The 26,358-nt window shown below is 33.0% G+C and overlaps 1 protein-coding gene across 1 annotated transcript in view; it reads right to left on the minus strand.

Annotated features, from left to right (window-relative positions):
* LRBA (LPS responsive beige-like anchor protein) overlaps window positions 1–26,358 on the minus strand; it is a 745,582-nt gene that overhangs the window by 78,529 nt on the left and 640,695 nt on the right. The window contains exon 47 of the mRNA XM_051966352.1: window positions 24,204–24,371. Within this exon, the coding sequence (XP_051822312.1) occupies window positions 24,204–24,371 (168 nt within the window). The remainder of the gene's footprint in view (window positions 1–24,203; window positions 24,372–26,358) is intronic.

A 26,358-nucleotide genomic window follows, 5' to 3' on the forward strand; every position in this document is an offset into this window, starting at 1 on the left:
TGATCCTGGAAAAATCATGTAACTTCTCAGTTTTCTCATCTGCAAAATGTGGCTATCATATAATAGCACCTATCTTCTGGGATTGTTATGAGGATCAAATGAAACAATAATTGTCAAGTGCTTAGCATAGTGTCTGACACAAAATAAGTATTATATAAATATTCACTATCAACACCATCTCCTGCTTTGGAGAATTCATTACTTTTCAAAATGATAGAAGAGAAAGAAGAATTTTAGGACTGAAAGAGAGCTGATTGCATATTGTAACGTTCACTTTATAAATAAAAGCCAGAGAAATTTCTCAAGAACACACAACTAGTCAAGTAGCAGAGGTCTATATCCTTCCAAATTCAGTATCTTTTAATTTTTTTCATTTTTATTACAAACAATATCAATAAACACTAACATTTCAATATGCAAAACATATAGGATTATCTACAAAACTGTGGATTTTTAATGTATTATCTATAATAATTTTCTTCATTTTAACTAGAAAGTAAAATCAAGCAAGAAAAAAACATCAACACTATACTGGCTATGTATGAAAATTTATGTTATTATCATTCTATTCCTCGTATCTTTTTTTAGCCCTAGTCTATCACTTCTCTGCTATGAGGTGAGTAGCATGATAAGACAGAGTTGTGTCTTCTAAAGTTGTTTTCCTTTACAATGTTGTAATAATGGTATAAATTATTCTGGTTTTGCTCACTTCACTCTGTCTTCAGTTTATATATGTCTTGATAGGTTTCTCTGACGTTAATATTCCACTACATTCATATACTGTAATTTGTCTAGCTGTCCCCTAATTCATGGCCATACTCAGTTCTTTGCTACAACACAAATTTTTTTTTTAAATAAATTTTTTTAAATTTTTTAAATAATTTTTTTAATTCTTAAAATAAATGTTTTCCTACTTTTGATTGCCTTCCCATTTTGATCTATTTGGAGATATGTGCCTGGTAGTGATATCACTGGATCAAAGGGTATGCACAATTTAATGACTGTTGGGCTACAGCTCCAAATTGCTTTTTAGAATGGCAGGATCAATTTATAGTTTTACTGACAATGTTTTAGTATACCTATCCTCCCTTCACACTTTCAAAACTCTTCCCTCTTTTGTTATTTTTGCCAAACCTAAAATGTAAGGCAGAACATCAGGTTTGTTTTAATTCTCATTTCTCTTATTATTATTAAATTGGAGTATTTTAATATTTGTATTGATAGCTTGCATTTCTTTTTTATTATAGCTTTTTATTTACTAAACATATGTATGGATAATTTATTTCAACATTGACCCATGCAAAATCTTCTGCTCCAAATTTTCCCCTCCTTCCCCTAATCTCCTCCCCTAGCTGGCAGGTAGTCCAATTCATGTTAAATATGTTAAATCCAATATATGTATACATATTCATATAGTTATCTTGCTGCACAAGAAAAATCAGATCTAGAAAGAAAAAAAAAAAAAAACCTGAGAAGGGAAACAAAAATGAAAGCAAACAATTTTAACAGAAAGAGTGGAAATGCTATGTTGTGGTCCCCACTCAGTTCCTATAGTCCTCTCTCTGGGAGTAGATGGCTCTCTTCATACTGAACAATTGGAATTGGTTTGAATCAACTCATTGTTGAAGAAAGAGAGCCATGGCCATCAGAATTGATCATCGTATGATAGCTTGCATTTTTTTTTTTAACACTCTAAGTTCATAGGTTTTGATAATTTTGGGGAACAACTTTTGTCCTCTTATGTTTACATATATTCCTTAGATAAATTTATACAATAAACTTTTATTAGAGATATTTGTTGCAAGTACTTTCCCCAAAGTTAACTGTTTCTCATCAGATTTAAATTTTAACTCCTCTTTGGCTTCTTTTTCTTCATTTTACATAATTGCAATTGTTCATTTTATCTTTCATGACATAATTGTATCTTGTTAATAATGGTCTCTCTAGTTAGAGTTATTAAAATATCTTTTTTCCTCAAATTTGTTTGTGATATAATTTTATATATGAAGATCATTGGTCTACTTGAGATTTTGGTCTAAATGAGGAATTCTTTCTTAACTTTTGTGTTTTGATGATTTTTGGGAAACATTTTTCACATATTTACACCAATTGTATATATATATATATATATATATAAATTTATATAGGAGATCTTTATCAGAGACATTTGCTGCAAGTATTTTTCCTAAAATTAACTGTTTCCCTTTAGATTTAAATATTAACTACATTTTTCTTGCCTTGTATAAGTTTTTAAAATTTTATACAATTGCAATTGTCCATTTTATCTTTCATGACATATTTGTAGTACCTTTTCTGGGGGGCAAAGCAATTTGGGGTTAAGTGATTTGTCCAGGGTCACACAACTAAAAAGCATTTAGTTTCTAAGGCTGGATTCGAACTCAGGTCCTCCTGACTTCAGGGTTGGCGCTCTATCTTTTGTGCCATCTAGCTGCTCCCAACATAATTGTTTTTGTTTAATTAATAATGCAATTACAGTTATGAAAAGTATTTTCTTTCCTTCTAATATTTGGATACTAGTGAAGCCTATGGATCCTTTTCCTCAGAATGTTTTTAAATGTATAAAATAAAACATAAGATTTTGAAAGAAACCAATGATCTTTAGTTATAAAAACATTAGAAAAAAATTAACAAGCCAGTTAGTATCCTTACCTAAACTAAATGTAATATCTGCCAATCTTTTCAGGTTTCCCAGATGTTTTTGTACAATAAAGAGTCCTTATTAATTTCCTTTTTTGATTATAGCCCTCTAATACAGGATAATAATTAATATTCAAATAATGTCTGAACCATAAGGAATAAGTTAAATCACATTACACACATACATACACACTGATTTTGAATTCTGAAATAAATTATTTAAGAAAATTTCCCATCAAAATAGGTTTTAAAAGTCAACACAGTTAAAAGAAGTAAAATCTCAGTGATATGAAAAGTTGAATGCTGAGAATATATCATTGTCTAACAGTGACAGACACATCAGGTGTTATTCCTGAACACAATATTTGGCCAAACTGCTACAAAAAGTCATCTACACAGAAAGACAAATTCCACCCATACCAAAATATCCATGGGAATACTTTTTGGGAGAAGCAAGAAATAAACCAATGTGAATGCTTATTGACTGGGAAGAATTTTAACAAATTTTGCTCATAAAAATGTAACTGATGATTAGTTTACGTTTGGAGGAATTCAGAGAAACCCAAGATCTGCAGGAATCTAGTAAAGAGAACTAGAAAAAAAAAACAGTATTTAGAATGATGATGACAATAATGTACATCACAAAAGCTAAAAGACAGCAAAAGCAGGAGCAGTGACTCTATAGTGCCAAATCCAATTGAAACTGGATCGTGAAACATTTTCTAACAAATTAGAGCTGTCCAAAAAGAGAATTATCTCTCTAAGAAACCATGGGTTTCCCTTTTCCTGATCAGTGGAGGTCTTCAAGCAGGGACTCATTGGCTGTATCACCGAACAGATATGCTTTACTGAGGATTTACTTGGGGCATAAGTTGTGCCAGATGGAGACTAGATGGATAGGGCGCCAGGCTTGGATTCAGGAATACTCCTCTTCCTGAGTTCCAATCTAGCCTCAGGCCCTTCCTAGCTGTGTGATCAGCAAGTCACTTCACACTCTTTGTCTCAATTTCCTCATCTATAAAACAAGAAAATGGCCAACCCCTTCAGGATCTTTACAAAGAAAACCCCAGATTGGGTCACAAAGAGTCAGACAAAACTGAAAAACTAAACCAAGGATGCTGAAGTCTCTTACAATCCCCAAATTCTGTGATTCTGAAAACAATCTCAGTTCCTTAGAATAAATCATGGAACATGTTTCCTTTATTTCGTAAATCTCTACCGGGGCACAATGAGAATGTATTCTCAATGGGATGAGGGAGAATGTCAAAATTGTAATTTACTATTGGTGACATTCGTAACTTTTAGAACAGATAAGAATGAATTAGACTAAAGCCCTAATAGGCAGATTACCTTCACAAGAAATATAAAAAAAGTTCAGAACCAAACCAGCCCAGTCCTGTTACTACTAAACAAAGAAAAGATGCAGGAAAAGTTTGAGCTCAGAAATCTATCTGGTGGCAATATGGAACTATGCCCAAAGGGCTATCAAACTGTACATATCCTTTGATCCAGCAGATTCACTATTAGGTCAGTATTCCAAAGAGATCATAAAAAGAAATGCTTATAGAAGCTTTGTTTGTTGGAGCAAGGAACTTGAAAGTGAGTGGATGGGGAATGGCTGAATAAGTTATATATTATATGAATGTTATGGAACATTATCGTTCTATAAGAAATGAACAGGAGAATGATTTCAGAGAAGTCTGGACACATGTGATGCTGACTAAAGTGAGCAGAGCTAGGAGAACATTGTATACAGTAACATCAAGATTATGTGATGATCAACACTCTTTTCAACAAAGCAGTGATTTAAGGCAATTCCAAGAGATTTGGGATAGAAAATACCAATCACATCTATAGCGAGAACTATGGAGACTGATTGTATTTTCACCTTTTCCTTTCTCATTGGGCCACCCCCCCCCCATTTTTGGTCTGATTTGTCTTGCACAAAATGATAAATATGTAAATATTTATTTTAAAAGGATTGCACATATTTAATCTATATCAATTGCTTGTTGTCTTGAGGAGGAGGGAGAAAAATTTAGAACACAAAGTTTTACAAAATGAATGTTGAAAACTATCTTCACATGTATTTGGAAAAATAAAATACTACTGGAAAAAAAAAAAGAATGGATTTCTGTGTGTATATATGTGTAATATAACGAGTTCTGATCTAGACATGTTAAGTTGATATGCTTAGAATATGTCCAGTTGAAGAAGTTGGTAATGAAGTGCTTCAAAGACAAAGACTACATCATTCATTATTTTATCTACCATAATTCCTTGCATACACAATAGACACTTAGAGTTTATCTCCTTGTTTTTTATGAACACTGGAGCTTTCAAATAACTTTCATCACATAATTCCTTTCAACATTCCCAGTTTTGGGGGGAGCAACAAATTATATTGGCAAACAATATTTTGAGCATAAGTTACTTCCTTTTATAAGTATGATTTTAAAAACAAATTGATAGCCTCCTAAATGTTATATCATTATATTCAGGGCTGTATTCTTTTTCACTGAATATATTCACAAAATCACAGACTCTAAAGAGTTGGAAAGATATATAGAAATCATTTAATTTAATCCTTACTCAATCAAGAATTTCTCCTATAACACTGCTAATAAGTGGGTAGACCATTTATTTTATTGACAACTTTGTGTGAATTCATCAGACTAGAGTGATATAGATATTGGAAATGGGAACATTGTTTTAAATAGGAGTATTAATACAACAGAATCAAATGTGTATAAGTAACAGATAAATTTTAAATTATCTAGAACAATATCATACATGTTTACCATTGAATTCTTTCTCTGAGTGGGTAATCAGGAGAAGATTCAACAAGACAGCTCTAGGATCTTTTTGACCCTTCTGCTTGCCATCACTTTTCCAATTTTAAAGTATTCTATGAATGGAATGTGAAGGGAAGGGAAAGGGGAAGAAAAGAGAATAGATATGTATACACATATATGTGTACATTGCCAATTATGTGCCAGATGCTATGCTAAATGCTTTTTAAAAAAATATTGGTATATAAAATTTGAAAACATATAAATTTGGAGGCAGCTAGATGGTACAGTGGATAGAGCACCAGCTCTGAAGTCAAGAGAACCTGAGTTCAAATCTGACTTCAGACAAGTAACACTTCTAGCTCTGTGACCTTGGGTAAGTCACTTAACCCCAATTGCCTCAGCAAAAAAAAAAAAAAATATATATATATATATATATATATATATATTTCATCCTTACAAGAATCCTGCAAGGTAGGTGCTATTATTATCTCCATTTTACAATTGAGGAAACTGGGGCAAAGGGGTTAAGTGACTCACCCAGCGTCACACAGTATGCAAGGGTGGGCTTGAGTACACGTTTTCCAGAATCAAACCCTTGCACACCAATCACTGCACCACCATCTGATGCAACACAAACCATTGACCTAAAAGCACTCAGGTACCACTGGATACTCTCATGGACAACAACGATGTCACAAAGGACAGAGACCCAGCAAAAACACACTGAGGGTGCTATGGTTGCACTGGCTCTCCCTATCTTACTCTCCCCAGGACGTTCTATTAACTTACCACAGTGTTCTTTCTAACTACCTCACTCACTGCTTTGACAACTATGTCTCAGTTAAATTTAGAGCTGCATATACCAATAGTCTTCCAATTATTTGTCTCTTTTAAGTTCCATGGTGAAACTGCTAGAGAGTCTGGTGGAACTTAGTGCTGAACTTTCATTCACTTTCATTTTCTCCAACTCCTCTCAGTCCTATCATCCTTAGAATGGCAAAATACAATTCAAAAGCACCCCTGTATTCCCTCTCATTTTCATTCCATGTTCACTGTGCCATAATACTGATAAAGGTATAACATAAAGTGAGAGTTGCATTTTGCTCCTTAACCTTGCAAATGAGCACTAAAGAGAATAGATGTGCAACCACTTGTTCATGGAAGACACGGTCCTTGCATGCAAAAATAACACTGCTGGAGGGGAGATGGAAGTATATATCACACCTTCACCATTTACCCTTTGAGTTTATTTTATATTTCCAAGTTCTTATCTATATGGACTGTTATATAAAACTAACAATACTATATCTGCTCATACAGCTAGGTTGAGATGAATGTAAGTATGAATAATGCGAAATTCAATTAAGTATGAATCATAAAATACAAATCACATTTAATGAAAATCAAAATTCAGTTAATGTGAATATAATGCATGCGTTAATTGACATTTTAAATCCATGCCTATATTGACTGTCTTAACTTGTCTATCATCACATATGGGCATGATATGCAACTGTGTGCCAATTTACCAATAATTGTGTTAATTTTTCTAAGAAGAGCCTTTAACAAAATGGATAAATGAAAAATACTTCAGATGGAAACAATTCTAATGTAAAAGAGAAGTGAAAAGAATGAAAGTGGTTATAGTAATTCTAAAACATGATGAAATGATAGAATATCCAAATCTATAGTATGAAAGATTATTATGCATCAGGATTTTTTTTTAGTGGTTTGCAAATAAATAGTAGAATTACAGTAAAAGAAATGATGTACCTTTTAGCTGTATAGATTGAGGGTCACAATAAAAGAAAAGCATTCCTGTTAGCATAACAACTATTCAGATGATAGTTTTCAGTTTTTAAGGGAGTGGGGGGGAAAAAAAAAGAAAATGAAATGCATAGGGAAGAAGAAACTTTTATAATCACTTGAAAAAAGCTAGTTAAAGTCATTAGAGGGGAGCAGTACAGATGAGAACATGGCAGCAAAACACTAAATTTCTTGAATAAAATAATCAAAGTTCATATACTGTGTGAATGAAAGACTTACTCTGGAAAAGTATACATTGTAGAACTTATATTTCTAAAAAAGAAAAAACTTCAACTTGGATGTAAAGTCACAGGATCATGTAGAAGGCTGAAACTATTGAGTCGATGCACTGAGGTCAGGACTGCTGAGCACTTGAGGCTAACTACTGATTGGATAATACTCTATGGGCATATGCTTGGAAAATGGTCCTTTCCACTATCTGTACTGGCTCAATGATTAGTGTATACAGAGGGATTGTAGGAGGAACTAGGGGGCAGAGGCAGAGTAAGATGAGCCAGGGTCACGCTTTGGCGGTAGAGGAAGGAAAAGGCGATTGCAGAGAATCTGCTTCCATCCTGTTCAATCCTGAGTCTAAGACCAAGAATAAAGACCAAGGACTTTTGCTAATCCTGATTCCGGCTGATTCTGGGGTGTCTGGGGTGCTAGCGTGGTTATCACAGGATCACTTTTAATGGGAAGTAATACAAAATGGCATTTTAAATTAAAACCAATGTTTATTTATTGTCTTGAAATCCTCCAATTCTGAGAGGTTACAATCATCAATTGCCTCTACTCTGGAGGTTAAATAAGAAAGTGGTATTTTTTGGAATTGCTGTTTTTTTAAGGATAGCATTTATATAAGTGCAAATCTGTCCTTCAAATTTATTGCTTTTTTTCTTGGAAAAAACCTATATTATTGCTTTTTGGAATTTTTAAGTATTGCTAGAAAGAATGAGGTAATGATGTTTTCTGGGTGGAATAAAATTAAAGGTAGGTAAATAAAAGTCCAACTGAATGAATTAATTGACCAGATTTTAAGTGAACACAATATTTAGAAAAGTAATACAGGATATTGGGAATGGGCATGAGAATCATAGTAGAATTGGAGATGACAGCAGGACATAAAACCAAGAAATAATATAAATAACATAAGTATAAATAACATAAGACTTAAAATCTATGTTTCCTTATATCGGTACAACAACAAATTTTAAAGCAAATTGTGATATTTCCCCTGAAATGACTCTTTCCAGTTCATGATTTCTATAAATGTAGAATACACACATAAATTTGTGTGTATGTGCATGTATATATATGTAAGATATATACATACATACGTGTAGTTATCCCTCTCTCTATACACACACATATATTATGTATTTATAAACCTAATATATGAGCCAACTGTTTTATAAAAATTAAGAGCTACATAAAAATTTAATGTGCTATAGACTTCTATTCTGATTACTCTATTCTGTTATTATTTGTACCAATTAGTGTCCTTTTATAGATAAATAATTTTTAAGTTTGCTCAGTATTCCATATGTATTAGAGATTGGGGGGGGGGGGAGAGAAGAGAAATAGTGGAATTTATAAAGCACTTTTCTTGAGTGAAACAGCTTTTCTTGCACCCTGGATAAAAGCATGATTTATATATTACATGACAATGCATATGCACTGCATAAATATAATGGTGATAACAAGCTATATAGAAGAACTATATAGAAAACAAAAATTCTTTTAAAACAGCAGCTGGAAGGGAGAAGAGGGAAAATACGATATTCTTCTATGTTTGATGACATAATTAGGCAAAAAGAAGTCAAGGTCAAGAAGATAAAAAGTGGCAGAGCTCTGATTTAAACCCAAGGTCTATGGTTCTAAAACTCATACTCCCCATATAAAACTTTGCCCCCTGAATGCCCATCTTGGTATTCTGCTGCCTTTGTGAAAAGGACAGAGGGAGAAACTGAAAATTGGGAAATGAGGGTGAAAGAAGGAACAATCTGTTGCAGGATGTGGGATGGAATGGAATCACTTCTCCACACAGAGAGAGTGCTAGCTTTTTGTTTTGCCCAAAACAAGCCCTCTGTGTGAGATAGGGATTAAGGAGGATATAGTGGCAAAAAACAACTTAAGTGATGCAAGATAAGCTGAATGACCTCAATAATTTTTATTGAAATATGAGCAAGGTTCTCTGCTGATAAGTGGGACAAGAGCAAGGCAAGGAAGTTATGAAAATAAATAGAAAGATTTGGAAAAGACATTTTGGTGAGTGGGATGGTGAATCAATTAGGTAGGTATAGAAAGATTGCTAGAGAGCCTCATTATGTAACAAATCTGAGGTGGACTCGCTCAAAAAAATTTCATGATTTTTTTTTCCATCTTCATTCAACAGCACAGAAAGAATGAATATTGGAAGAATTAAAGGCTGACACATGGCAAGACAAAATCAACACAAAATAAAATAAAGAGAAAGGGGCTCGATAGAAGAGGAGAATGTGGAGTTGAAGTGATTATTCAAGGGGTCAAAAAAAAGGAAGCAGGGGGAAAATGTAGCCTCTGTTGAGGTGATAGCCTGAGAAAAAACTGAAAAAACAGAAAATGGAGATTACAATGAGAATGAAAAAGAGCTTTAGGCATTGGATAGTAGATTGGACAGGCAGAATGGAAACAGATAATGATCAGATAAAGGAAACTCAAGTCTCATGAAGATAATAATACTTGGGGATGATGACAAGATAATTATCAGCTTGGCATTTTAGCTTTCCTAATTTGCCTTCAGCAAAATTTTCCTTAAAAAAATTAAAACCTTTTACTCTTATAAAAAACCAAAAGAAAATGAGTTTTTGCATATATACAAAGAATACAAAAAGGATTATATATAAACCTATATTCTATGCTTTATCTAAAAAAACTATACTTGATTCAACATATTATTTTCAATATTTTCCTGTCAGTTACCTTATAACAGTAGGCTTCTCTTATGTGCACTTAGGGAAAAAAAAAAAAAAAAAACAAAAACAAAAACTTTGTATTATTTTTTGTTTTTTAAATCAATATAATTTCCTCTAGTATCCCTTCCTCTTCTTCCAGAAAGTCATCTATTAGGTAGTATACTTAATACTAAAAAAGAAAAAAAAGAAGAAAACAACCAGTTTAACTGATCAATACATTCTAAATAGTATGAAAATATGCACAATTTACAACACTTGTAGACCTCTCATCTCTACAAAGGAGTAAGATGGAGTGCTTTCTCATAACTGTTTTGGAGTCAAGATATTTATAATTTTGAATTTTTTTTTATTTTTCTTTGATAGTTCTTTTTTTACTTACATTGTTGTAATCACCGTGTATAGTATTTTCTTAGCTGTGCTAACTGCACTCTGAAACAAATCATGTAAATTTTTCTATACTTCTCTGTATTCATCACATTGTCATTTCTTAAATTTTTTAAAATTCATGTACTATATAATTTATTTAGCTATTCCCCAACAGATTGGCATCTACTTTGTTTGAAATTCATTGCTATCACAAAAAATGTTATTTGTGTGTATAATAATCATAATAGCTAGCCTTTATGAACTTTCAAGGTTTGCAAAGCACTGTATATAGATAATTTCATTTGGAGACCTTCTTCTTATCAAAGTTTTCCTTATGTAATCTAGTAATGGAATTTCTGGGTGAAAGGGTTATAGACATTTTAGTGATGATATCTGTATAATTCCAAACTGCTTTCCAAAATGATTGTAGTAATTCACATATTCACCAATAACACACGAGTATGTCCATCATCCACAATGGTTTAAATATTGACTATTCCATTGACTATCTCTGCTAATTGCAAAGTGTTGAAGTAAAATTTTAAGGTTATTTAGATTTGTATTTTTTCTTATTGGTAAGTAGGAACATTCTTTCATATGGTTAATAGCAATATTTCTTTTGAAAACTATTTGTTCTTTCACTTTTTAAAAAATATTTCAATGGTCCTTTTCTTTTTCTGGCATCACTATCAACACTCTGACTCTCCTCTATACCCCAATTCCAAATTTGGGAAACCCCTTGTAATAATTAAGCTGAGTCAAGTAAAACAAATTCATATCCTGGTCAAACTGAATACTGTCTGCCTTCCCTCACTCTTTGAGTCTACCACCATTCTCTTGGGAAGTGGGTATAACTTGTTTTACCACAGATCCTCTCCAGGTATAGTTGATCATTGCTTTGATCAGAGTGTATTTGCTGAGATAAATCAGTTGTAGTTGTTGAGAGTGTAGTTGCCTACTGAATTTCTTGATTATTAATCAATCTGGTATAATTTTAAAAGCTGTTTTTTTTCTCTGAAGTGTCCTGTTAAGTAGCCATTTTGGAAGAAAGAACTGCTTTTTAAGTTACTTCCAGCCTTTCTTGTTTACTTATTTTCATAGTACTTTTCATTCATATACTGTAGCATTTTCCAAGCAAACTAGCCTATTCATTGCTCTCTAAACTTGGTACTCCATTTCCTGCCTCTGTGACTTTTTTCAGAGATGACTATCCTCCATTCCTTCAATACATATCCTTAGCTTTTGTCAAGACTTAATTCATATACCACTTCTTAATGAGGAACTTTTCCAGAAGCCCCTAATAAATATTCATTCCTTCAAATGATTTTGTATTTACTAATTTGCATACTTTATCATACCAGAAGAATACAAATTCCTCCTATTTTCATTTTTCCTTTACACTCTCTTTCCTAGTAACCTCATCAACTCCTATTGGTTTCATTATCATCTCTATGTAGATGGCTCCCACATTGAAATCTCCAGCTCTAGTCTCTTCCCTAAGTTTCAATATTGTATTCAATACTGAAATTGATAATTAATTGTTAAACTGGATGTTAAAATTTAAACTCAACTAATCTAAAATGAAATCTTTTATCTTCTCCTCTCCTCCCTCCCAAAAAAATCATCCTCTTCCATATTTCCCTATTTCTGTTGAAGATACCATCATTCTTTTGGGGCCTTTACTCTTTTCCTCCCCATAAATCCAATGAGTTGGCAGAGCTTGCTATTTCTATCTTTCCACTCTGTTTTAATTCCAATCAATTTCCTCTCCTCACAAAACTACTACCTTAACCGAATTCTTCAATAAATTTCCCTTGGTTTATCATAATGGTCTTATAAACAATTTCTTGGATTCAAGTATCCTACCTCCCCACTCCAGCCCATCCTCTACACCACTGCTACTTAAGGAAAGATTCCCTCATTCTAGTTTTTTCCTATTGATTACTTCCAGAATAAAATAGGTATTCCATCAATTACCCAACGTGAGCTCTGTCATCTAGCCTAATTAGCCCCCTCTCTTTCTTATATGTCATATGACTTTTCTCTTTCTTTTATAATTTAAAACCCTTTAGAATAGATTTGAAGGGCTCCAATCAGGCAATTCCTTTCAATAAGGAATTTTTAAGTTCTTCTATATGAAAGATAAAAATTGCTTCTATATCAACCAAGCTAGCTATTGTAGAGAGTATTTTCAAAATATGAAGAATAATTTGTCATATGCAGAAAAGCACAGGAGACAAAATAAAATCTGTGAACTCAGTTGCTTAAACATAAGTGCACAAAGTATGGGTAACAAGTAAATTAAACTTAAGATCCTAATCTATGTGGGAAATTACCTCACATATATTCCTGAGACATGTTATGAAACCTATAATTGAAATATGTTTGTGAAATTACAAACTCTATTCAAAAGGAAAAAAGCAAAGTAAGGAAAAGGGGAATAGCAAGAAGCCTGTTAGTTATATTAAGAAGATATATACATGTGAAGAAACCTGAGAACCAAAGCAAAGAAGCACAGTGGAGTAAAGAAAGAGAAACAGTAGTCTTACTACCGTCTTCTGTAAACCACCTGGAAAGCAAATCGAAGTAGGAAATTCAGAAAATATTTTATAAACCTGACACAAAGGTGTAATAAAGTGATAATGGGGGACTTCAATTTTATTGCCATCTGCTAGATGACATGCTTTGCCAAAACTGGTACAGTTGATACACGTGTTCCTTGCCTTAATGCTAATATTATTCTGCAAAAAACATAGTTACTAATGAAGGGAAATTTTGGGGATCCAATCTTCAAGGAGAACTGTAATGGGCTGAGGCTCGAGTTGATGCACTGAGGTCCCAATCATGTGAGGCTAAATAGTAATTGGACCATACTCTATTAATATATAAGCTTGGAGAAAGAATGGCCCCCGCCCACTCTTTGTGCAAGTCCTGATGTGTTGTATAGGAAATGACGATTTTGGTAGGTGGTTTACAGTAGACGGTAGTAAGACTACTGTTTCTCTTTCTTTACTCCACTGTGCTTCTTTGCTTTGGTTCTCAGGTTTCTTCACATGTATATATCTTCTTAATATAACTAACAGGCTTATTGCTATTCCCCTTTTCCTTACTTTGCTCCCTTTTCCTTTTGCCTCTTTTTTCCCTTTTGAATAGAGTTTGTAATTTCACAAACATATTTCAATTATAGGTTGAATATAATATATATAGGGGAATATATAGGGGAGGGGGAAAAAGGAAGGGGAAGGAGAGACTGCTGGCTGGAGTTTTGACACAGCTGCTCACATTGCTATTGTGACAGCTCTTCAGCTCAGATCTCCCTCTGTTAGCTGGCTTCCTGTTGCAGCTGCCCATATTGCTATTGCAATCCTTATTCACCTCTTCACTTCAATAAAGACTGAAGATTTTTCCCTTAACCTGAATTCCTGAATCCGGCTGATTTTAAATATGCGGTCATAACAGAGAACTGATAAGAACTTTCAGGGGGAAGAGACCATTCAGTCTTGGAAACTGTAGTAAAAAAGGGAAAATTCAATCAAAGCCTGACATGTACAACTGATTTTAAGAACAATGATTTTAAAGTTTTTTTAGAAAAAGTTGATAAGAAGCTTATCACAGAATAAAATTCAGTTGTACAAATAATGTCCAGGAGGGGTAATATACTTTTCAGGAAGCAAATTCTGATTACCCAATTGAAAACAATTCTGATGATGAGGAAAACAAACTTATTGGTTGCTCAGAGAAAACATCAATCTACTTACTTTTTTATTGCTGTTGTTGTTTTTGAGGCAATTGGGGTTAAGTGACACACAGCTAGGAAATGATAAGTGTCTGAGACCATATTTAAACTCAGGTCCTCCTGACTTCAGGGCTGGTGCTCTATCGACTGCATTACCTAACTGCCTCTCTACTTACATTTTTAAAAGAACATCAAGAAGAAAACCAAGTCACTGGGGATGCATATGAGAGCATGTATAGTTGTGCAGCATACTGTCACTTAAAAGATTAGACGTTCTTATCTATAAGCAAAGGCTCAGATAAAAACAGTTTCATCACAAGTTGATTAGAATTTCTGGAAGGAATGAAGCAAAAGTCAAAAATCATTATAAAGGAAATGAGAGTTCTATAGAAAAGAATTGGAAAAGATGGAGGAAATACCTGGAAGTAGAATAGTTAAATAGAAGAGTTGCAAAAACTATATTCATGCAAAAGATAGTGCAAAAACTAGAATGGAACAAAGAGAAGTAAATGATTACACAAATAAATAATATTAAAATAAGGAAAAATCATTGACTAAAAAAATTACAAAGTATTTCATCTCAAAGATGACTCAGGAAAACAATTTGAAAAGAAAAATTTGAGAATCATTGGACCACCTGAAATTTATGAACAACAACAAAAAAGAGCCCAGCTATTGTAATTTGAGAAATCACACACACACACACACACACACACACACACACACACACACACACGCTAAGAACTATTAGAATCAAAGGGCAAAGTGAAAATAGAAAAAATTCACTAGCCACTTTGTGAGGGGGAAAAATAAATGAAACTGGAAACAAAATCCAGAATATCCAAATCAAAGAAAAGAAAGTTAAGAATCCAGAGTAATAGAATCCTGTTAAGATCTCCGCCCCAAGGAGAAAGAAATTTGTGACCAAAGATGAACTAGAGACCATTACTGATCACAAAATAGAAAATTTTGATTACATCAAATTAAAAAGCCTTTGTACAAATAAAACTAATGCAAACAAGATTAGAAGGGAAGCAACAAACTGGGAAAACATCTTCACAGTTAAAGGTTCTGATAAAGGCCTCATTTCCAAAATATATAGAGAACTGACTCAAATTTATAAGAAATCAAGCCATTCTCCAATTGATAAATGGTCAAAGGATATGAACAAGCAATTTTCAGAGGATGAAATTGAAACTATTACCACTCATATGAAAGAGTGTTCCAAATCACTATTGATCAGAGAAATGCAAATTAAGACAACTCTGAGATACCACTACACACCTGTCAGATTGGCTAAGATGACAGGAAAAAATAATGATGAATGTTGGAGGGGATGCGGGAAAACTGGGACACTAATGCATTGTTGGTGGAGTTGTGAACGAATCCAACCATTCTGGAGAGCAATCTGGAATTATGCCCAAAAAATTATCAAATTGTGCATACCCTTTGACCCAGCAGTGTTTCTATTGGGCTTATATCCCAAAGAAATACTAAAGAAGGGAAAGGGACCTGTATGTGCCAAAATGTTTGTAGCAGCCCTATTTGTAGTGGCTAGAAACTGGAAAATGAATGGATGCCCATCAATTGGAGAATGGCTGGGTAAATTGTGGTATATGAATGTTATGGAATATTATTGTTCTGTAAGAAATGACCAGCAGGATGAATACAGAGAGGACTGGCGAGACTTACATGAACTGATGCTAAGTGAAATGAGCAGAACCAGGAGATCATTATACACTTCGACAACGATATTGTATGAGGACATATTTTGATGGAAGTGGATTTCTTTGACAAAGAGACCTGAGTTTCAATTGATAAATGACGGACAAAAGCAGCTACACCCAAAGAAAGAACACTGGGAAACGAATGTGAACTATCTGCATTTTTGTTTTTCTTCCCGGGTTATTTATACCTTCTGAATCCAATTCTCCCTATGCAACAAGAGAACTGTTTGGTTCTGCAAACATATATTGTATCTAGGATATACTGCAACATATCCAACATATAAAGGACTGCTTGCCATGTAGGGGAGGGGGCGGAGGGAGGGAGGGAGGGAAAAAAAAATCGGAACAGAAACGAGTGTCAATATAAAGTAATTATTAAATAAAAATTAAATTTAAAACAACAACAAAAAAAAAAGATCTCCGCCCCACCACCAATAATATTTTATTTTTTCCAAATATATATGTAAAGATAGTTTTCAACATCCATTTTTGTAAGATTTTTTGTTCCAAATTTTCCCCCCTCTTACTTTATTTCTCACCTCCTCAAGACAGCAAGCAAATCTGATGTGTAATACTTTTAAACATTTCCATATTTGTCACATTGTGCAAGAAAATCAGACCAAAAGGGGGGAAAGCCACAAGACTGAAAAATCAAAAAACCAAAAAAGATGAAAATACCATGTTTTGATCCACATTAAGTCTCCATAGTTCTCTTGCTGGACATGAATGGCATTTACCATCTCATCTCTATTGGAACAGTCTTGGATCACTGCATTGCTGAGAAGAGCTAAGTCTATCACAGTTGCTCATATCACATAATTTCGTGTGGCTCTACTTGACTTCACTCAACATCAGTTCATGTAAATCTTTCCAGGTTTTTCTGAAATCGACCTGCTTATCATTTCTTACAGAACAATAATATTCCATTACATTCATATCCCAAAATGTATTCAGTCATTCCCCAATTGGTGGGCATCCACTTGATTTCCAATTCCTTGTCACTACAAAAAGAGCTGCTGCAAACATGTGGATCCTTTTCTCTCTTTTATAATCTCTTTGGGATACAGACCCAGTCATCTGTTAGGATCTTTCTAAATTTAGCAGCTACCATCCCACAGGAGACCTTGGGATATATCATAAGCTTATAGCAAAGAATAATAATTTACCAAGCAAAACTAACTTAAGGGGGAGGGGAGAGGGGATGAAATGGACCTTCAGTGACATACAGAAATGTTCTGTTGAAAAGACTAAACCCTAGTAAAAGCTTTTAAATACAAATACATAAAAACCAAGAGAAATAAATACATAAAAGTAAAGGACTGAACAATTAAAAAGTAGTATATAAGGATGAATTCTTAAATTCTAACAGGAGGTGAAGAAATAAGTAATAAATAAGTGACAAATCTTAATGTAGTAGAATCAGTATTTTAATTCCCTGTCCCTATACGTAGATTTTTCTTAAAAAGTACTAAAACTTCTTTAATATAGTTCAGGGTATTAAAGACCCAGATTGTTTATATCTCTTCCTGGTAGGTACATTTAACATAAAACAGACATGAGGAATTAATTCCTAGTGCATTCTGATTCCTGGCTAGTAGATCAAAATGGACCATTCATTAAGGTCTTTTTTTTTCCTTTTAAAAAATGTTTGCCAAGAAAATAGACATTGACCCATACTTAAGACATATACCAAGATAAGATCAAAATGGATTCATGATCTAGGCATAAAGAATGAGATTATAAATAAATTAGAAGAACATAGAATTGTTTACCTCTCAGACCTGTGGAGGAGGAAGGAATTTGTGACCAAAGAAGATCACATTATTGATCACAAAATAGGAAATTTCGATTATATTAAGTTAAAAAGCTTTTGTACAAATAAAACTAATGTGGACAGGATTAAAAAGGAAGTAATAAATTGGGAAAACATTTTTACACCTAAAGGTTCTGATAAAGGCCTCATCTCCAAAAAATATAAAGAAATGACTCTAATTTATAAGAAATCAAGTTATTTTCCAATAGATAAATGGTCAAAGGATATGAACAGACAATTTTCAGATGATGAAACTGAAACTATTTCTAGTGATATGAAAAGGTGTTCCAAATCACTGATCAGAGAAATGCAAATTAAGACAACTCTGAGATATCACTACACATCTCTCAGATTGGCTACAATGACAGGGAAAGATAATGATGAATGTTGGAGGGAAAACTGGGACACTGATGCATTGTTGGTGGAGTTGTGAATGCATCCAACCATTCTGGAAAGCAATATGGAACTATGCGCAAAAAGTTATCCAACTGTGCATACTCTTTGATCCAGCAGTGTTTCTATTAGGCTTATATCCCAAAGAGATCTTAAAGGAAGGAAAGAGACCCACATATGTAAAAATGTTTGTGGCAGCCTTTTTTGTAGTGGCAAGAAACTAGAAATTGAGTGAATGCCCATCAATTGGAAAATGGCTGAATAAACTGTGGTATATGAATGTTATGGAATATTATTGTTCTATAAGAATAACCAACAGGATGAATCCACAAAGGCTTGGAGAAAATGACATGAACTAATGCTGAGTGAAATGAGCAAAACCAGGAGATCTCTATACAATTCAACAACAATACTACATGATGATCAATTCTGATGGACGTGGCTCTCTTCATCAACGAGAGGATCCAAATCAGTTCCAACTGATCTGTAATGAACAGAACCAGCTACATCCAGAGAAAGAACACTGGGAAATGAGTGTGGACCACAACATAACATTTCCATTCTTTCTAAATCTGATCTTCCTTGTGCAACAAGATAAATGTGTAAATATGTATACATATATTGTATTTAACATATACTTAAACATATTTAACATGTATGGGATGACTTGCCATCTAGGGGAGAGGGTGGAGGGAAGAAGGGGAAAAGTTGGAACAGAAGTGTTTGTAAGAGTCAATGTTGGAAAAATTACCCATGCATATGTTTTGTATATAAAAAGCTATAATAATAAAAAAAAAGAAAAATAACTTTTAAAAATAAAATAAAGTATTTTGTAAATGTAAAAAAAAAGTTTGACAAAACCAGGGCAGCCAAGTAATCATTAGAAAGGAAATAAAAAACTGGGGGAAAATTAAGGCCTTATTTCTAAAATATATAGAGAAGTGATTCAAATTTCTAAGAACATAACCATTCTCCAACTGACAAATGATCAAGAATATGAACACACTATTTTCAGATGAAGAAATTAAAACCATTTCTATTCATATGAAAAAGAGCTCTAAATATTAAGATGACTCTAAAGTACCAATACACACCTCTCAAACTGGCTAAGATGAAAGGAAAAGATAATGATAAATGTTGGAGGGGATTTGGGAAAACTGGGACACTGATACATTGTTGGTGGAGTTGTGAACTGATACAAGCATTCTGGAGAGCAATTTGGAACTATGCCCAAAGGACTATCAAACTGTGCATAGCCTGTGATTCAGAAATGTCTCTACGGCAATCTCAAAGAGACCATAAAAAAAGGGAAAGGACTCACATGTGCAAAAATGTTTGTAGTAGTCCTCTTCATAATGGCAAGGAACCAGAAAACTGAGTGGATGCTCACCAGTTGGGGAATGGCTGAATAAGTTATGGTATGAGAATGTAATGGAATACTATTTTTTTTATTAAAGCTTTTTATTTTCAAAACATATGCATGGATAATTTTTCAACATTAACCCTTGCGTTCAAATTTCTCCCCTTCCCCCAACCCCTGCTCTAAATGGCATGTTAAAACATGGTAAAAATATATGTTAAATCATATATATATGTATATATATGTATGTATATGTATGTATATATGTATATATATGTGTATATATACACACACATATATATACATATACACACACACACATATATATATAAAACATCTATGCAATATCTTGCTGCACAAGAAAAATCAGATCAAAAAGGGAAAAAAATGAGAGAATAAAATGCAAGCAAATAACAACAAAAAGAGTGAGAATGTTATATTGTGATCCACACTCAGTTCTCACATTTCTCTGGATGTAGATGGTTCTCATTATTATAGGATCACTGAAATTGGCCTTAATCTTCTCATTATTAAAGAGAGCCAGGTCCATCAGAATTGATCATCATATAATCTTGCTATTGCTGTGTATAATGATCTCCTGGTTCTGCTCATTTCACTTAGCATCAGTTCAGGTAAGTCTCTCCAGGCATCTCTGAAATCATCCTGGTGATCATTTCTTATAGAGGAAGAGAACATTGTACATGGCAACAACAAGATTATGTGATGATCCATTCTAATGGATGTGGCTCTTTTCAACAGGGAGGTGATTAAGGCCAATTCCAAAAGACTTATGATGGACAGAGCCAACTGCATCCAGTGAGAAACTATGGGGACTGAATGTGGATCACAGCATAGTATTTTCACCTTTGTTGTTGTTGTTTGTTTCTATGTTTGTTTTTTCTTTCTTATTTTTCCCTTTTTTGATCTGATTTTTCTTGTGCAGCATGATAAATGTGGAAATATGTAGAGAAGAACTATACAGGTTTAATATATATAGGATTACTTGCCCTTAGGGAAGAAGGAGAAGGGAAGGAGAAAAATTGAAAACACAAGGTTTTGAAAGGATGAATATTGATAAGTATTTTTGCATATATTTTGAAAATAACAAGCTATTATTAAAATGTTTGTTATATAAACTCACCCTCTGGGAGAAAGAAAGGGAAGATACATAGGGGGAAATTTTGGCTACATAAAGAAACAAGATACACACACATATCAAGTTCTACATTATGGAGATTTTAAATTACATGTATGAATGCTTTCTTATCTATAATGTATGTACTCATGCTCATTTTATTTGGTAAACTAAATTTTTTTTTTGAAAATTAAAAATGTTCCCTACAGGGAGTATAGGGAATATTATATGCATAATACTCAGTAATAATATCAGTTGATATAGCCTACTACTAAAAAAAAAAAAAACCCAGCATGAAAAAAATTTAGACTCAAATAAAATGAAGAGTGGTTATGCTCTTCATATAAGTTATCTCTGATTTTAAAAAAAAACTACATATATAGCCTATCAACTAAATATGAACCATATACCCAAAAATAGTTTATAAATTAATACAAAGGATCATAAAAATAAATGTTTAGAGCTGCATTGGACCTCAGAAGACAGCTGTTAAAATTTCATTTTGAAGACTAGGAAACTGAGGCTCAAAGATTGCTTAGTGTCACATAGTTACTATATAACAGCAGAAAGATTTGAATCTAGGTTCTTTAATTTCTAAGTCAGAATTCTCTTCACCGTAATAAGAGGAGGGGAAAAAGAGAGTAGAATCAAAGAAATAATGCTAAAATGAAGGGATCAAATAAAGATCAATTACAATTAAATATGAACTACCTCTTGGAAATGATTACTTAAGTTAACGAGAAAATATTTCAACTTCCATACAATTTTGAATGTATATATTTACTGCTTAAATAATATATTTATACCATTTCAATGATGCCTGTGATTCTACAACATTGAAAACAAGCCCAACTCAGTTGATTTAGCCACTTGGAACAGAAAAATAAAAACAATGGCTCCAAACTGAGCCTCATACAAAAACAAAACAAAACAAAACAAAAAAAAAAAACCTGACTCAAAGTTCCCTGCAATGTTGTGAAACAGTATAGCAGAAAAAATATATATATGTGAGGTACTAGAAACAAGTTAAGTTTCACATAAATGATAGCAACAGTTCTTACAATGGGACCATGAAAATTCTTTAACTCATTCATTTCAGATTTGAGATGTACAGCGACCTGAGTTTTTCTCTAAGGAATAGTTTGTTGGGGCACTGGACTTAGGCCAAACACACTTGACTTCAGACCTATTCTGTCATTTTTACAGATTAATGATCTTATCCTCACATATCATAGGTTGTATCATACTGTGATTGCTTTGGGCCTCCAAATCTAAGTAGGAATAGTGTGTTCTATATCATAGATATTCAATAAATATTTTTTGATGAGAATTGACAAATGAGCAAATACTGCACAAGCAGCTAGTCCATTCCCTTATAATAGCATTAAAGAGTCTCAATTTTAAAAACTCAATCTGGTACTATATATTTTTAACCGTACCTCTATTTAAACATACTTCCACTGAAGAAATTTCCATAATCAATGCACAGAAAATTAACCAGCGACCTCCAGTTTCATAAGACAATTATCTGAAGTTCTGAGAGGCTACATTTGCTCAGTCAGTAGGTCAGAAGTATGTGTTACTGACTAAGAAGTTAGATCTGTATCCCCTATCTCACAGTGCTTCTCATCCCAAAAAGAGAACAAAAAGGGAAATACACATAGGTACAGAAATGAATAGTCTTACTCATAGGTGGTGGCAAAACATATGATGAGAACAGTAACACTCTTCTGTATTTTTAATTTCAAACTAAAGAAAACAATCATGGAGAGAAGCAAAACAATTCATGCTTCTACAAGTTTAGTATTAATCAGAATCTCCTTTGATTTTGTTTCATGTTTCTTCTTCATTATTTCAAAATGTTTAAAATTCTATTCATCATTAAGATACTAGGATACAATGAAAGAAAGCTACATCAATGTCAGTGAATCAAAAGATACGATAATGGATTTATTAGCAAGAATAGTTACTTCCTTTTTTCAAGGATATGTATTTTCAGCGATGAAGGTTCTTTCTCCCTTATCTCTGTTCATAACCTCTTTAAATATATTAGATGGCATTAGAGAGTTATTGTCTTCCCAAATTCATCACTTTGTGGTCAACATGACAACATGATTACAAGCCTATATGAAATTAGAGAGATTGGTCCTTGGACAAGAGGTATAGAGTCCATTACTAGGCTATTGCAATAAAGTCCATTGTGATACCTCCTTGTGCTATGAACTATGAGGGTGACCTTAGATTACGAAGGTTTTAACAACACAGTACAAACTCCAATAGATCCCACCAACCTGGAAATTCTTCAAGGAGGGCAAAGGTGATAACTATTAAAAAAAATTTTGATTAAAATGTATATAGAACCTTTAAATTTAACTAAATTTATCTTCGCAGTTCAAGGCAGGACTCAATTTAAACTACTCCCCATTCAGAAAATTTTTGTTAGTTTTAGCTTTAAAGTTTTCCAAGAAGCTATAGAATTAATTCTAATTAAAGGTAGAAAGTGACAATGTTGTAGGAGTAGATGAAAGAGGGAGATGGGATGATTCTTTTTCTATATCAGTAAAAGGAAATACAAAACTGAGGAGATGAAAGACACAAAAAAAATAAGGCAAGGGAAAGGTAAAAGACAAAGCAAAGGGAAAGGTACTAAGGGTCCTTTTCATCTTTTTACATCTTTAATTCTGCCATCCATGAACCTCTAGACACTGAGCATTCTTCTCCTGCCATGCTTCAGTATCTGGTTTGCAATCTTCTTTTCTAATCTAGCCTTCCAGCCTTTGGAACACACTTGCCTCCCAGAATGTTCTCCTCCTGTGACCACTCCTCCTAGTCTAACATAACCATTAGTTAAAGTAGTCTAAGTATGGTATGATTACTAAGGTATGACTACTTTAGACTTTTTTAAAAAATTAAATTAAATTAAAAATAAACATTAAATAAGATAAAAAATTTAAAATTTAAGTAAAATTAAAATAATTAAATAAAATTGTACCAGAATTCCTGCTTTTGCAGAAGTTCTTCATTATAGCCTTTTTCACAAGGTACACTTATCTCTCATTATACTAATTCTTTGACTGATACTTAGAAACATTACACAATGGTTTATAAGACTTTGTTTCCCTCACTGAAGGATAAAACATTAGGCTAATAACCTAGATGGATAAATACAAGTAAATTCTCCATAAAAGTAAACATGTCCTTTATTTCCATGTGCTATTTGAATCCCTTAAGCAATTTTATTATCCATAAAATAGCCCTTAAAATACAAATTAAAATGGAAGAAACCATGCATTGTTCAAGATCATTTAAAATAAATATTTTAAAAAATATAACATCAGTGATATATGATATTATCAAATTAGGGAAGGACATATTCAAAAACGACCATATGTTTCTGGAATTGGGATTGGAATGGCTGTCTCAGTTAAAAATAAAACAAAACAAAACAAAAAAAACTTACCTCTCTCAATACAGGATCTGTTATTGAACTCAGATTGACAGCTCCCTCATAGGTCAGATAATAGAAGACATTAAGGGCTCGGACTGCCTCTGGCCCTTGCTGCTTATAGCCAAAAATGAGATCAATCCATTGGTGAAGCTGGCAGGAAACAAATTCACTCTCTAAGGCCTATAACAGAGAATAGATTACATTATTTTGACTTTGGGGTTATTAACTCTCAAAGTTATTCAGTCAATAACATTGTTAAATACTTACTGTGTGCCAGGCACTATGCTAAGTAAGAGGCATATAAAAGTAAAAGCTAGTCTCTATATTCAAGAAGTCAAATGGGAAGACTATATTTAATCAGTCTACTACAAGATAAATTAGTAATAATCATCAAAGGGAAGGCAATGGAATTAAAGGAAGTAAGGTAGGCAAGTTTGGGGAAAGTTTCTCATTAAAGATAGGACTTGAAGGAAACCAGAAAATATAGATAAGAGGGAAGAGCATTCCAGGCATGAGGGAATAGCTAGTGAAATCAGAAGATGGGGGGCTTCAAATAAAGAACTGCAAAATCAGCTTTAGCAATCACTTGATGCTGACTTATTTGAATTTAAATATAGTAGATTAAATTATTAAAAAATGAAAAAATTGGATTGATATATGAAAAATTTTAAATCGATGGAATCACTTGAAAAAATAAAGTTCATATTCATTAAAAGATAAAACATATCAGAACATATTGATACTTCCTCTAAACAATGAGATTGAAAATGCTAGTTTTTCTCCAGGAAGTACTATAAGGATAGATAAAATAGTAACCAAAGTCACTTGGAGATACAAAAGTTCTAGAATTTTTAGGGAAATTAAAAAAAATTTGTTTTTAAAAAACAAAAAACAACGCAGGAATGAAGAATAAGAAACAGCACTCTCAGGCCTCATATTACATTACAAAATAGTAATTAGCAAATTATTTAGCTCTAATTAAAAAAAAAAGAAAATTACAAGAAAGACTAAATAAGAATCAAACAAATGAATGGAATTACACAGAGTTCAATAACCCCAAAGAATACACACATTAATTGGAGAACTCCCTATCCTTTTTTTTTTCTTTTTAACAATGGTCTATATTTATTTGGGAAAAATTTCTTTCCCCAAGTATATTTTTATTTATTTCATAGATTATTTCTCAATTACATGTTAAAAAATGTTAACATTGTTTAAAAAAATCTTTTTTGAGTTCCAAATTCTTTTCCTTCCTCGTTCAGGAAAGCATTTTGATAAAAATTATGCATTTAAAGTCAGGCAAAATATATTTCCATATTGGCCATGTGGGAGAAGGAAACACAGACCAAAAAAATCAAGAAAAATAATTTCACAGTGCATCAGTTTTTCTGTTTTACCAGGTTTTTCTGAAAGTATCCTGCTAACCATTTCTTTCAGCCCAATAATATTCCATCACAATCATATACCACATCTTATTCAGCCATTCTTCAACTGATAAGTGTTGAATCAATTTTCAATTTTTTTGTCAATCTTTCCCATTTGACTATATTCCTTGAGAAAGCCAACTAAAGTTGATGCTGCTTCTTACTCTTTTAGTCTTCTGCAATTAGGTATATAACTTCTTCACTCAAATGAAATTATCCATTTCAAAGTTATCAATGATCTCTTAATGTGCAAATTTAATGGCCATTCATCAGACTTGACCCCTCAGCAACATTTAACATTGCTAATTACATTCTCCTCCTAGAAACTCTAGGTTTTTCTGACATTTTTCTACCAGTTTTCTTGATAGCTCCTTTTGAATCTCCTTTGCTAAATCTTTTCTCCTGTCATGTCCACTTCATCCATTTCATAACCCCATCAGTAACTCTGGGTGTACTCTGAAAAGACCTGAATGTGAACACTCTTCTTTTTTCCTGCTATGTCATCTCCCTGGATGATCTTACCAATTCCTATGGGTACAATTATAATTTCTGTGGATATGATTCTCAGATCATATTTCTAGTTCTATTCTTTCAAGAGAGTTCAGATCCCATTCTATCAGTTGCGCTTTAGACATTGTATTACACAGCTCAAACACATTCCAAATAGAATTCAGTATCATCCCCTCATCTTCCCATTCCTTTCCTACATCTCCAAGCTCTTGTCTTTTCAAAATTTCCTATTA

Source organism: Antechinus flavipes, chromosome 6 (assembly GCF_016432865.1).
Source record: "Antechinus flavipes isolate AdamAnt ecotype Samford, QLD, Australia chromosome 6, AdamAnt_v2, whole genome shotgun sequence".
NCBI classification, from domain to species: domain Eukaryota; kingdom Metazoa; phylum Chordata; class Mammalia; order Dasyuromorphia; family Dasyuridae; genus Antechinus; species Antechinus flavipes.